Source organism: Thunnus albacares, chromosome 17 (genome assembly GCF_914725855.1).
Source record: "Thunnus albacares chromosome 17, fThuAlb1.1, whole genome shotgun sequence".
Classification (NCBI taxonomy): Eukaryota; Metazoa; Chordata; class Actinopteri; order Scombriformes; family Scombridae; genus Thunnus; species Thunnus albacares.
In genome coordinates, this window is record NC_058122.1 from 24,635,411 (window position 1) to 24,650,367 (window position 14,957).

Genomic DNA, 14,957 nt, shown 5'->3' on the forward strand with positions numbered 1-14,957 from the left:
GAATATTATATTCCATTTCTGCATATAGATCCACTTATGTTGTACATACTGGTCCTTTAAATGAACTGCTTTCAGTCTAAATACATATTTGTATAACCTTATTCATTTACTGGAAGTGGATAAAACACACCATAGTTTTGACAGTTTAATCTTTACCTCGAATTATGTAACTGTAGCAGCTGAGTATGTTGTGGTCAGTTCAGGTTAATTTCACATCACTGTGTAATACTGATTTATTACATCAGTAATAAATAATCATAAAGGCCTTTTAATACTCTAGTATGTCATTGAAAAGCTGCAGCAGTCACAAAGGGCCTTCTCAATCTTTATAAGTAAAGGTATTATATTACTTAAAATTTGGAAGGTGCAATGATTTAATATAAATAAAGCTTTGTGACATTCAGTTGAACATAATCTTCTGTTGTTATCAGCAGCCACATTATATGCTCACCTTATTATTATTAGTTGGATATGTATCAGAAAATCCATCCTCAATATTATAGAGGATTTCCTCTGACAATAAACTGTGTATACTATTTTATTTTTTGTCCAATGTCATGCTTGACCTCTATTTTCTCAATATCAGTCGAGCTTTTAGCTGCAGTTCATCATAAAATGCACTGAAAATACACTTTACCTGGTACTTACATACTTTAGTACTTTTTAAGATTTATACTTTTTAATTATTTATAGTATTTTTTTATTATTATCTGTTTTTTCAGTATTTCATTCCCATACTTTATGTGATTTATTGTGTTTTTGCACCGGGACCCGAGTAATGTTAATTTCGTTGCTTTTCATGAAATCCTTGAACCGAGTTTAAGCGACAACCTGCTCTTAATTTGAAAGATAAAATCACCTCTCATCCGGTTTTGTTTGTGGTAGCTCAAGCTTCATCCAGCTCTGACGTCACCTGTTTACTGACTTCCAATCGAACGCACGTTGCACACGTGACTGAGCTCTGTGGGCGGGCTCGTACTCGTATTTCTTCTCGTGCACGTGTGCAACCCACCTAACAGCTGCTCACAAGTTACACGATTACTTTAGTCTTCAGTGGTGGAAGAAGTATTCAGATCCTTTACTGAAGTAAAAGTACCAGTGCAATAATATAAAATTACTCCTTTACAAATAAAAGTCCTGCAAAAAATCCCACTTCAGTAAAAGTACATCAGTATTATGAGCTTGATGTAGTTAAAGTATTGCAGTAAAAGTAGTGGTTTGGTCCCTCTGACTGATATATTCTTATATATGACATCATTAGATTATTAATCCTGAAGCATCAGTGTTAGAGCAGCATGTTACTGTTGTAGCTGCTGGAGGTGGAGCTAGTTTCAACTACTTTATATACAGTTAGCTAGTGAAGTCCGGTGGTTCCCAACCTAGGGGTCAGGCCCCTCCAAAGGGTCACCAGCTAAATCTGAGGGGTCATGAGATGATTAACGAGAGAGGAAAAAAGAAAAAACAAAGTTCTGATACACAAATCTGTTTTCAGTTTTTGGACTTTTTCTCTAATCTTTGATTTTTGGTGAAATATTGGATCATTTGAACATTTATTGAAATGAAAGCATGTGAGAAGTTTAAAGGGAAAAACCACTATTTGTTGGAGCTGTTAACAACTCATAGACATCTGAAATGTGACCCCGACTACACACTGCTTTTTGCAAGACTTCAAAAGCCAAAAGGGTTGGAAACCACTGGTTTCATCTTTAACAATGTGTTGTATTTTAAAAGCTCGTTATATTATCCATTGTGTCAAATCTTCATCTGAAAAGTAACTAAAGCTGTCAAATAAATGTAGTGGAGTAGAAAGTAGAATACTTCCTTCTGAAATGTAGTGGAGTGGAAGTATAAAGTAGCATAAAATATAAATACTCACGTAAAGTACAAGTACCTAAAAATTGTACAGAAACTATCAGAAAAACTATAACACTAACTGTCACAAAGCTTGCTGGACTGTAATTTATAAAATTAAGATCTTTTTATTTATTAAAAATAAACTGATTGGCTCGCCTTCGTTATGTGACTTCTTTTGGGGGCGGGTCTTCTGTAAACAGGAAGTGTGACGTCAGATTTGTTTTGGAAAAACGAATTTAGGAAACAGCGACGGAAGAATGGAGCAAAACCCTGAAGATTGTAAGGTATTGCCAAGTTTTTAACAATATTTTACTCACAGTATTTACATTTGCGATCTTTCTTCTCACTTGTATTGTTGTTTTAGGGGGAAACTACACACGAGTTTATTGTCAGCGTTAGCTAATGTTAACATATTTGGCTAGTCATCGTTTACAGTAACCTTCGCTAAAACAAAGCAGTGCGTTTAAAGTTACATATCCAGCGATTTGCAGTCATGTAACTGCATAAAAAGATGTCGGATTCTGGTGTATAGCTCGCCGATAGCTATATACCCATAACCGTACAGATATGATAGCTTGCAGGCTATTCCCGTCCATACTACCATACAGTAAAGTCAACCCGAGTGGTTTTTATAAAAGGTTTTCTGAAGTATTTGGTTGACTCGCCCTCATCGAGTGACCTGACAGACCAGCCACGCTGTAATCATGTGATATGCTTCTGTCATTTACCAGCTCTTTGTTATGTGTTCCCACATACCTGCCACGACTACGGGTTAGCTATGAAGGAGCACTTTATGATGATTATTATTCAATTTTATCTGATAAGTTATGTCACAGTTTATGTAAGCGAGTAGATAGAAGGATTACCCGCACATTGAATCAGAGCTCTCTTTACGACCAAGTAAAGGTCAGACGAATATCCTCAAGAAGGAAAATGAGGACATATGTATATAGTCAAATGACCGGTGACACACTGCAGTCATCTAACCACATCCACATGTGTCAAGACACCATCATCATCATGAGAATAAAAACATTAACGTGAGGTCATACAAATATGATAGAAGGTCTGGATGCATTTTCAGTCAACAAGTCACAAAAATTTAAAAACAGAAATAGCAAACACTCATTTCATATAAATAGTATTAATAGGGTGGGTGCAATAGGTTGACAAGACACCAGGGGGAAATTATTATTAAAAAGATATAAATAGTGTGTCCAATATAGAATAAATAGACATAGACTAAGAGGAATATCACATGTCATGTATGCATATAGATCCTAGAAGAAACAAGACAGGAGAAAGATGTTTATACAGTATACACACCTAGATTAGGACTGTATATGTTAGAGTAACTAGAACAGCTGTACAGTATAGGCCCTAATGATATAGATAACCTACAACAAGGGTTTAATATCAAAGATTAAATCCATGAGGGGATAAGGTGTTGAGAGAGTGGATCCAATAAATTTCCCGCTGCATCTCAGTTTGCTCAATTTATTAACTAGTTTAATTGTTTTTTTTGGATCCAGCACCTACCTCACTGACATACTTTGTTTCATTCAACAGTTTATGTAGTAACATGAAGATGAGCTGATTTTATTTAATGAATTAGATCTTAGTTAAGCCGTATAACATCATTATGACACAAACCAGAGTCAATCTGGCAAGAGTCAGTCCCAAAATGAATCTGCTTTTTTTTGATAACGGACTAATTGTTTAAGTAATTCAGCTTCTTAAATGTGACGATTTGTAGATTTAAGAAAAGAACCAGAAAATATTCACATTTGAGAAGCTGCAGTTAATTGATTATCAAAATAGTTGGTGATGAATTTAAGAACTGGTTATTAATCATTGCAGTTCTATAATAACTTATTATATAATATAGTCATTTATAATTATTTTGACTGTTTCATATTTATGTGCATATTCTTTCTCCTCAGCTAATATTTGAGAAGGAGGGGGTGTACCTGCATACAAATGCCAAGAGGAGCAACCAGGACACCACCATCCCAGGGTTCATCCGCATTGTAGAGCGGGTAAGCAGATCTGTGTGAGTGGAAGTTGTTAAGATAGAAAAAGGGGAAATCAGATGAGTTAATTGTGCTTTTGTTTTAGGCTGGACTACCGGCTTTAGAGTGGAGCCCACTGGAGGATGAAGGTCGCACTGCCCCTGCTGTACTCTACACCAAAAAGGTCCGTAATCATGTGTTTGATGTGCATGAAGAAGACAAAAATATTTGGTTTTCTTACTCAAATATAATCCAAGCTTCTTGTTACTTAGGATGGAGAAGGAGGGGAGGAGGATACAAACTTTGACCCTGGGTATGAACCAGACTGGGCTGTTATCAGCACCGTGAAGAAGGATCGAGAACACGTCCCAGTCAAAGACTCAGGTGCTACTGAGGTTTCTGTCACTTTGGGCAAACGGTTACGTTAAGAAAGGATGTGTGACACCAAACGTCCTCTCTCTCTCTCTTGCAGGTCAGTGGTCGTTCTCTCTGCCTCTCTCAGAGCTCTACTCTCTCCGGAGGGCCCGCTTCTCCTTGGGTCGAAACTTCCTGGTGTTGACTAGTAGAGGGGGCCACCCTCTGCCTCCTCTGCACTTCCACAGAGGAGGAACCAGAGAACTACTGAGGGCCCTGCAACGTTACATCATCCTGGACCAGTAAGTGTCATCATCCTAATTCTAGCAGCTGTTCCTGTCACGTCGTCGCTGTTCACCTCATGATAGCTATTAAAACAGCTGATGTACAGTTTCAGACAGGGCTGCTTATATCTTTGTCGACACATCATATGATTGGGGGAAAAAAAAAACGTCACATGGCTCCTGTTGTTATCATCATCAGGTCACCGGTTGACGGACGGCTCTTCCTCGCTTACCCTCATGACTCCGGCGCTCTGTCTCAGTCCTTCGACAAGCTGCAGCTCCTCGATGACGGAGGCTCTGATCTCGTCTCGGTACTTAATTATTTACTTTTTAACAATAAAATTAAAAGAAAGAAGGCAGGGGATTAAGTAATGATTGATGCTTTTAATAATAATGTCATGCCTAATAATAAACTGCACCAGGGTACATATTGATCTTAAAATGTTTGTCTGTAGCTTGTTGATCAATGCTGATGACTCACTGATCGAAGTCACCCTCTAACCTCTACAACAGACCGATGAAGTCATGAAATACTGACCACTCCTCTACATCTGCTCATGTTTGTAATTCTCTTCTCTGTCTACCTGAACAGAGATTTATCCAAGACCCCTATGCGACTACGTTCGGCGGATTCTCCAAAGTCACAAATTTCTTCAGGGCTGCCATTCGGCCTCCGGATTCCCCGCTTCACCCGCGTTCTGCTCAGGATCCTACTATGCCCCCCCAGGCTGATGAAGAGCCCGGCTTTGAACTCATCACCTGTGTAAGAGAACGAAACAAAAAGTAGTAGCAGTGTGTAATATAAAGAGATGACACATGGTTAAAGAGACATTTGTTTTGGTAAAGTTTGCGTATGTCTTTCCTTCAAGGGGGTGGAGCTTGGCCCCAGACCAGATGTAACCAGGGGGCCACCTCTGGACAAATGGGAGGTGTTCTTAGACCCTGAGGGTCGGGTGAAGAACCCAGAGAGAATCAAAGAGCTCGTGTTCAGAGGGGTAAGACAGTAAATACACTGTTACTCCTATGTGGAAGACCCCTCCTGTTTACCTCTTTTAACATAATGTGCACTTTTTGATCATCGCAGGGTATCACACCATCGCTAAGAAAAGAGGCCTGGAAGTTCCTCCTGGGCTTTTATCCGTGGAACAGCACTACCAAAGAAAGGGAGGAAATTCTGCGGGTCAAAACGTTAGTGTCTCTACTACTGTGCATCCCCTCTTTACCCCTCTTCAGCAGACAATGAAAGAGTTCTTGCTTGCTGTAATCATTTCTCATGTTCTTGAGAGATCTTTTTTTAATGTGCCTCCAATGGAAGATATAGTTGAAGTTCACTAATATGAGGCTTCAGAAGTCTTGAGTTCATCAAATCAAGGGGATATCTTCCAATGTTGCAGCCTTTCTTCTTCCGAATGTGAGTGCAAATGCAATTGAGGATGCATAGCTAGGTTTATGTGTGAATTTCACAAAAACAACAAACCTCCTCCCATCTTTTCTTGCACTGGATTTTCTACTGTAATTATGTATTTTACATGTTGTTTCTGGATGTGGTGTCCCTGTTACTTGTCCTCTCCATTGTCCTGTATTGTCAAATTTGGTGAAACTAAAGATCATTTTACACAACGTGAACAACAAAGTTCCTAAAACTTGTCTGAAATTCCCTCCTTGTGTTTCCCCTCCGATAGTGTTTCCATGCTGAGCTGGAACGGAGGGTTAATAACACAAAGAGGGAATTTCATATTAAAAAGTTGCAACTTTAGAAGACATACACTTGATACGACTAACTCAGACGGCTGAAGTCTCATATTAGCTTCAGATAAACTCTGGAATGTATTTTTGCATGTAGATTTTGTCCCCTATCAGTTACACTGGAAGCAAATTAGGAAGGAATCTGTTAACGGCCGGTATGAACATGAGGAATGATTGCAGCAAACAAAACCTGGACACCTGACTAGTGTTTTAAGACAGACATGAAAGAAATAGAGGCTTCTTTAACGCCTCCGTGTGTCCGCAGGGATGAGTACTTCAGGATGAAGGTGCAGTGGAAGTCGGTCAGCGAAGAGCAGGAGATGAGGAACTCTCTCCTCAGAGGGTACCGCAGCCTGATAGGTCAGCCCCTCAATCCGTCCGATAACAGAAGATCTGTTGATTATGACAGTCAGCTGCTTGCGATGGGGAGTAGATGTTGGAAGTAAAACTGTCTTTGTTCTGTCGTGACAGAGAGGGACGTCAGCAGGACGGACAGACACAACACGTTCTTCTCCGGGAACGACAACCCAGGACTGACTCTGCTCCACGATGTGCTGATGACATACTGCATGTACAACTTTGATCTTGGTATGTTTTTTTTATGGATTGTTGGCTGCACCAGTACTAAACTTTTCAGCACCAGTACAAATGAAAAAGTGCAAGTTTTTATAATTGATCATTTCTGCCATCTAAAGCCCCATTCAGACTGGATTTATCTCTCTAGGGGAGGTGGGATGATTCTTTACATGGTCAGTGGTTTTAATCCAGTCTGAAGTGCATATCTGGGTCATTTTTCACCCTTTCTCCAGTTGCAATGACCTACTGGCAGCTCTTCCTGTAATTTAAATCCAGTCCAGAGCAACATCCTTGTATTTAAAAAAAAAAAAAATGGATCTCTGAGTTTTTCCCGCAGGAAGAACTGCTACTTTTAAAAAAAAAATCAGCTCAGAAATTTGACTTTTGTGTGAAAATTGAGCCAATTTGGAAACCAATATGAAGGCAGAAAAAAATAAAGACCCCATAAAAGCTCATCCAATGGCCTGTTGTAATGTCAGCTACAGGTGGGTACTGCTATTCTCTTTTCAGCCATGTTTTTAGCTTATATTTGTTTACGTTCTGACAATTTACACCTTTAAAAGTATCCTGAATTAGCTATTAGCAGTTCCTGTTTGCAGTGTACCCATGGACACACAGACAACTATCACTGGATTACATTGATACTGAAGAAAACTTAAAAATGTGATGATTCTCAGGGACGTTCTAGGATTTCTCAGTGGATTTATGGAGGTTTATTAGCGACAGATATTTTAAGTAATTATATCCTCAGACAGCGTAAGCGACATACGATATGTCTGATTAGATTTGACTGTGTTATGACAATTTTTGACTCAAATTCTCCAGCTGAATGTCCACGCCTCTTACAGACCATAATACCCTGTCATTTGGATATGGTTAAAATCATCTGGAACCATGAGTTCAATTACAGAGGAGCACAGTGAATATTTTCATTCACCGCCTCCCCCCTCTGTGTGTGATGTTAATCCAGGACAAACAGGGCTTAAAACTGGTTTCTTACAAATCAAATTGATTTTTGTGCTTATCAATGACAGATTATGATAAGCGAAGGCTACTGTATAGAAACTTGCACACAGACTCAGATTAGACACAGATTATTATTCCGAGCAGGTTCTGTAGATAAAGAACAGTGTAGGAGGTTCAGGATGTTAGCATTTCAAAGCAAAGACTCCCTTACAGAACAATGTTTGTTAATGACGATCGACTCATTGATCGTTAAAGGGATGTTTTAGTCGATCCGAGTCCCTCTTGACAGTTTTCCTTTTCCATCCAGGTTACGTGCAGGGGATGAGCGACCTCCTGTCCCCTCTCCTGTTCGTCACCCAGAACGAAGTGGAGTCCTTCTGGTGTCTGACGGGCTTTATGGAGCTGTTGGTTAGTAGAAACGTCCCTCATCCTTAAGATCAGTCACCCGTAGCCTTTGAAAGTTTTAGCTTTGGTTGTTCCTCTAATGGTTCATCAGAGGCTGTACAGCACCGGATGACAGCAGCAACATTCAGAGTTTACATGCTAGCTTTATTGTTCCTGCTTTGTGTGCTAGGTTAAACTATTTGCAGCAGCTTAATTGTGGTTTGAACATCTGTCAGTCGGATCTTTAAGGGCTGTAAGTTAGTAACGAGCCCGTTTCCATGACTGTGTTTCCTCTTTTTCTCTCTCTCTCTCTCTCTCTGCAGCACCAGAACTTTGAAGAGTCTCAGGAGGCCATGAAGCAGCAGCTCCTTCAGCTCAGTATCCTCCTGAAGGCTCTGGACCCCGAGCTATGTGACTTCCTGGGTTAGTCAGCTAATATTCATCCAGTCTGAATGGATTAGATTAAAATAAACCTTAAGGAGCCCCGAGGGACAGATCGGCTCTTGTAGCAAATGTTATTAGGATAAAGCATCGGAAAAGTAGGACAGAAAGAAAATAAAGCAAACGAGGGGCTGTTATACATAATGCAACTACTAGATTATACTTTAGAATCTGTTAATTATTATGAATAAAGTATATATATTTACAGCATCTGCAGCTGGTGTGAAGCTTGTAGATACATGCATAGATAGATTTACTGGAAAATGAAGATTTCCAGGATTTGTACAGGGTAGTAAAACGTGCTTCATATAGACGGGATGTCACAAGCAACTCTCCATATTACTCATTTCGTTGGAGCTCATTCTGCTTCTTTTTTTTTTGTTCTCCTTTTGTCCGTCAGACTCTCAGGACAGCGGCTCTCTGTGCTTCTGTTTCCGCTGGCTGCTCATCTGGTTTAAGAGAGAGTTTTCCTTCGAGGACATCCTCACGTTGTGGGAGGTGATTGCACAACAGCTGCGTTTATTTCAACATGTTATACCGAATACATGGATGTTTTTATAACGGTGGTTTGCTGAAACAGCTGAATTAAGACAGTGAGATAAACCAATAAGATACTCATGAAAACAAGGTATTTTCTTCTTAAAGGCAAGTAAATTTATTGGTATAGCACATGTTAGACACAGGTAATTTAAAACATTAAAAACATTAAAAAGAAAAGAAAAACATTAAAGTGCAAATTGAAAAAATAGAAAACTTTAAAGGAAATAGTGAAATAGTAAAAGTTAACAGAGGCATAAAAACAGGAGAAGTAATGGACTAGAAATACAGTTACAGTGAATTAATAAGTTGTTTAAATCTCCCTAAATGCAACAAAAGAAACAAAAGTGCAGCAGATAAAAACCAGTCAGTCAGTCAAAGGCACAAGAGAACAGCAGAGTTGTTTATTTGGATTTGAAGGTGGTTTTTGTTTTAAGGTCAACAGGAAGTTGGTTTCATCGTAGCTTAAAGCCGCTTCAAGCTGTTTGCTTCTGACTCTTGTTCATTTCAAGTTTTATTTATATTGCGCCACATCATAACAAAAGTTATCTCGGGGCACTTTTCACATAGACTCTACTCTTTAATTTAGAAAGAACCAAAATCCCCACATGAGCAGCGCTTGGCAACAGCGGCGAGGATAAAAACTCCCCTTTAACGGGAAGAAACCTCAAGCAGAACCCGGCTCTAGGTAGGCGGCCATCTGCCTCGACTGGTTGGGTTGAGAGATAATACAGATATGACTCCTTAGATCTAAGAGACCCCCTATAAACCCAGTGTATCCTGGCAGTATTCTCTACTAGATGTTTTATAACATCCTGTTTTCTTCTTCAGGTTCTCTGGACTCGTCTTCCATGTGACAACTTCCACCTGCTGATCGCCTGTTCGATCCTCGAGTCCCAGAGAGGAGAGCTGATCGGCTCAGACCACGACTTCAACACTATACTCAAAGTGAGACAGGGATTAAGTTACTTTGTCTATAACCGTACATGTTTTCATCTGTGGGAGCGTTTCTTCATCGTGATCTTTATGATCTGCAGCACATTAACGAACTGACCATGAAGTTGGACCTGCAGACTGTCCTGCGTGAAGCGGAGGCCATCTACCTGCAGCTGGTTCAGTGTAAGGTAGGTCCAGATGTGCTTTTATGGTTTTTATTATAATGAGTGACCATGATTAGACAGAATTCTATAGTATGTTAGGACCCAGTAAATCAGTAAAATGTTGCTGTAAAATTATCTTACTATCATATTCTGCTGTTTTTCTAATATTTGCTTTTCCTTGTGAAATACTGGATACTTCCTCATCTTCAGGCCTCCTTATAATGAAACTGAAAAGGAGAAATCACTCTTTGCTTGAACAGTATGAGGCTGTAACCTTTAGTGAGGGGTCACAGGCCAGAAATGTTGGGAATCATTGCTCTAGACTTTATTTGTCCCCCTAATGTTTGGGACAAAACTGAACTTTTAGTCTTCCCCAGTATAAAGCAAGTCTTGAAGATTCTCCAGACATGTTTAAAGACATAAAAATACTCTGCTTCCAATAATAATTTGTATCTGATGTGTTTTTCCCACAAAAAAAAAGTTTAATTTTTAAATTACATCTACTCCATATGTAAGTACTTTTCATTTAAAACTGCTGCTCCTTCTTCACTGTGAACTCCTCTCTCTTCAAGTTTCCACACGGCGGTTGTGTAATTTGAATTCTGGACCAGGATCAGCTTCCAAAATATTTGTGATTTCACAAATTGTGCACTTTAACTCAGATTTTCAGTGAGCACAGAGAAACTTTCCAGCCTTCCAGTGTCAAACTCTGCACAGTTGAAGCTGAAGTTTAACATTTAACACAAACATTATTCTAGTTCTTGTTTCCATATTTGTTATGCCTTATACGTATATATTTTTGGAAAATCTGGTCTGTATTTTCGCCTCATGTTTTGGCCTAAATTTGCACTTCATGCTCCACTTATAACAATAACAAGCAGTCACGTGTTTAAAATAGTTGAAAAATGATTTTCTTTATAAACCCTAACAGCAAACATTTTGGCCTTTCAGAGCAGGAAATGCACAGCTGTAAATAATAACATTAACGACAGCTCCGTTCCATTATTTGCTCCAGTAAGCCACGTCAGTGAGTCAACATTCGCAATACCAGAACCCTTAAACTGGCTCAACTAAACTGAACGCAGCCGTCGTTAACGTTATTAATTCCACATGTGCTTTTACTACTTTGGCAAGTCATAATATCTGCCATGAAAAGGGTCTATTGGTATTAAATCTATTCATTTGCTACTGCGGTGATCCCACACAGCTTATTACAGCTTTTTCTCATTTAAAAAAATCCAAAAAGCACTTTGTTTCTTTATGAAATCCATTAGCTTTTGGTTAGACGTGTGCGTTCAGAGAAATTTAAGGATAATTACAGTTGAATTACTTAATAGAAATACAGAAGAATGTACAATATTTCTGCAACTAAAACCAGCTGTCACAGAAGCTCATTTTAGAAAAGCAAACAAGGTTGGATACATATTTTAGACATGCATAGTCTCTTGTTGACACCTCCTCCTCCTTCTCTGCCCTCCTTCCTCCCCCACCAGGAGCTTCCCCTGAAGGTGCAGGAGGTTCTGGGTCTCTACGTCCCGTCCAGCTCCGAGGAGGAGGAGAGTCCGGACTCGCAGGCCACCGAGACGCAGCGCCTCCTCAGCCAATCCCAGGCAGGAGCTGGAGCTGCTGCTTCGTGTAGCGCGGCGGGCGGTCCTCCCCCCACCTATCCTTAAATCTGACTGACAGTCACTCAAGAAACAATGAAGTACGAAAGCGTGGAAGATATTTATACATGAAGAAATATATATTTACTGTATATGACCCGGTGAGAGAGGTGGGGAAAAACTTGATTGGTGAAGACTGTTGTTAGTTTTTGTCAGAGGCAGGGGGCGTTGTTGAGGCTTTTTTTCTTTTAATGTATAGCCATGAATGTTATTATACAAGACAACACTATAGCTGTGCTTGCAGTGCTCTTTTTCTTTGTGTCTTTTTTTTCATGATACGACAGCGTGTTTACATGTCCCGTGTCTTGCCATCCATTCATCTCTCCATCCTCTTTATGTTCGATGCTGCTGTTTCACATTTTCACCTGTTGTTTAATAATTGTATTTTATTTTCTCCGCTTATCACTCGTGTTTTAAATGTACTTTCGGTGCATTTTGTTAGTTTCCGTTTTTTTTTTTGACACCTCTGTCCTCTCGCTGCTGCTCCTGTAAAAGGAAGAAGATGAAGGACCTTGTTAATACTGTATGATGCCATTCCAGCCCTATGCAAAGTTTTTGCATGCCTTATAGATTTCACCTGCAGCATGGTAATATTTTAAGCTTTGTAATTATCTGTAAAATGTCATAACATTTTCATCTGCTGATTATTACCAAATAAACAGTGAATCTTAAAGACGGAATATTAATTCAAATCACACAGAGGGAGAAGAGACAAGAGATGATTAGAGAAGATTAAGCAGATTAAGATGTTTAAATGCAATTCACATACAAAAATACAAAAATTTCATCAACAGAAAGAGATTAAAAAATCTGTAGAGAAATGCAAAAGTGAAAAAAGTCAAAAACAAATGAAAAAGTTAAGCAACTCTCAGTAAGGGAACATGATACTAAAATGACAACAGTGAATTTCTATATTGTGCAACTGACACTAAAGTGCAAATTTTAAAAGCGTGAGGAATTGCAGAAGGGAAAGAATCAAAATCATACATGAAAAGTTTAAGGAACTGCCAATAAACTTAATACTAACATTTTAAAGGTCAAATTCAAAATATACAAAAATAATGTAAATAGGACATTTAAACTTGTAAGAATTATAAAACTAAATCAACACTTGAAACTTTTAACACCTCTCTGTAAATTTTACACCCAGTAAGGAAACATAGTACTAAAATGTACTGAAGTGTCAAAAAAACAACAACTTAAACATCAAAAAAAAAAAGATTTTTTTTTAAACTTTAAAATGCAAAAAGAAAAAAAAAATCAAAAACACATGAAAAAGTGAAGTAACTCTCAATAATGAAACATGATACTACAATGTCAAAAGTGAACATAAAGAACAAAAAGAATCCAAGTACACATGCAAAAATTATACGACTGAATCAACACATGAAAAACTTTAACATCTCATCTTTAATCTCAGTGAATTGAAAAAAAAATAAGCTGAAATGTTAAAACTGAAGTACAACGAAAACAAAAAAATCCATAACAGACAATTAACACAGAATAATACAAAAATTAATCAAGTCAACACATGAAAAACTTCAGCACCTATGAGGGGAAAAAATTAAACCATACATGTGTAAATGGAAAATGAACAAATAAAAAAAAAACTTCAAAACCTGGAAGAAATCAAAATATCACGCTTGAACATGCAAAACTTATGTACCTGAATCAATATATGAAGAACTGAAGCACCTCTTAGTGAATTAAAATACAATCAAAATAACACACTTAAACATGCAAAACCTATGAACCTGAATCAACACATGAAGATTTTAAGCATCTATTAGTGCATGAAAATAAAACCATAAATGTGAAAATGGAAGATGAAGAAATAAAGAAAATCAATACCAAGTTGATGATCACTAGTTTGCTCCCTTAGAAATTTCTAGTTTTATAGTCGCTGTGACCAATGATTATATCAATTTCACAAAGGATAGTTACTGTAAGTGATATATATATATATATATATATATATATATATATATATATATATATATATATATATATGTATTTACCAACAACCCTCACCCCCAAAAAAGTTTCAAGTGTACTGAACATACTAACAATGTACTTAACCTATTGATTATATATAATTAGTGCAATTACAAATATTCAGAAATACACTTTTGTGCACTTGACTGTATGATTTTGAGACACCATTAAGTTTTAATTAAGTCTCCATCCACTTTAAATGTTCCTTCACTTAGATGTTTGAGTTCCACTGTGCAGACTTTGATCCTCTGGTGTTACAGGATAAAACACGCAGTTGCACTTTAAAGGAAATGAAATGACTCAGACTGTGTAATTAATTACATTATTACACTTGAAAATTGAGCATTTTTACAATGCAGTGGACTGATTTAGCCTGGGACTGTGCCCTGTACTATGCATGAGATTAGAGGTTACTGTATATATGGTGCATTGATTGAGAAAAGACCTTTGTTGAAGCGCACAAAACTGTACAAAAACACATGCAAAACAGCACAAAACATAAACAATGATACAATAAAATGACCATAAATGATAAGCGCCAGATCAGTACTCTTTAAAAGCTGTTTCAACTTGAGTTTAAAATGATCCTAATCCACTCAGAGTTCCACATATTGATCCTCTGAACAGAGAGATGTCTGTTTAAAGGAGGATTTACAAAAGACGCACCCCAAGTTATTGATCCAGACACCCTGAGGTGTTCCACTGGGTCACTGAACTTATAGATTAGTTTAAAGGATAGGTTCACATTTTTTTCAAGTCTTCAACTCAGAAGCCCAAATGAACATTGACACGTTTTTCTTGCTGTAATCATTCCTCCTGTTCATACTGATCATTAGAAGATCCCTTCATAATGCACTTACAATGTAAGTGATGGAGGACAAAATCCACAGTCCTCCTTCTGTGCAAAAATGTATTTAAAAGTTTATCTGAAGCTAATATGAAGCTTCAGCATCCAAATGAGTCAAATCAAGTAGATATCTTTCAACATTACAGTCTTTTTAGTGCCAAAGTCCCTCTTTTTGTTACTATACTTCCACCGCAGCT

General features: G+C 38.0%; 1 protein-coding gene across 1 annotated transcript; it reads left to right on the plus strand.

Annotated features, from left to right (window-relative positions):
* Window positions 1-2,023: 2,023 nt before the first annotated feature.
* Window positions 2,024-12,591, plus strand: tbc1d17 (TBC1 domain family, member 17). The gene is made up of 17 exons (XM_044332091.1): window positions 2,024-2,138; window positions 3,798-3,893; window positions 3,973-4,050; window positions 4,139-4,250; window positions 4,339-4,522; window positions 4,704-4,815; window positions 5,097-5,267; window positions 5,374-5,499; window positions 5,589-5,692; window positions 6,516-6,610; window positions 6,722-6,838; window positions 8,100-8,200; window positions 8,500-8,599; window positions 9,018-9,115; window positions 9,986-10,102; window positions 10,192-10,278; window positions 11,748-12,591. The coding sequence occupies exons 1-17, from the start codon at window positions 2,112-2,114 to the stop codon at window positions 11,925-11,927; spliced, it is 1,905 nt and encodes a 634-aa protein (XP_044188026.1). The 5' UTR covers window positions 2,024-2,111; the 3' UTR covers window positions 11,928-12,591.
* The last annotated feature ends 2,366 nt before the right edge of the window (window positions 12,592-14,957 follow it).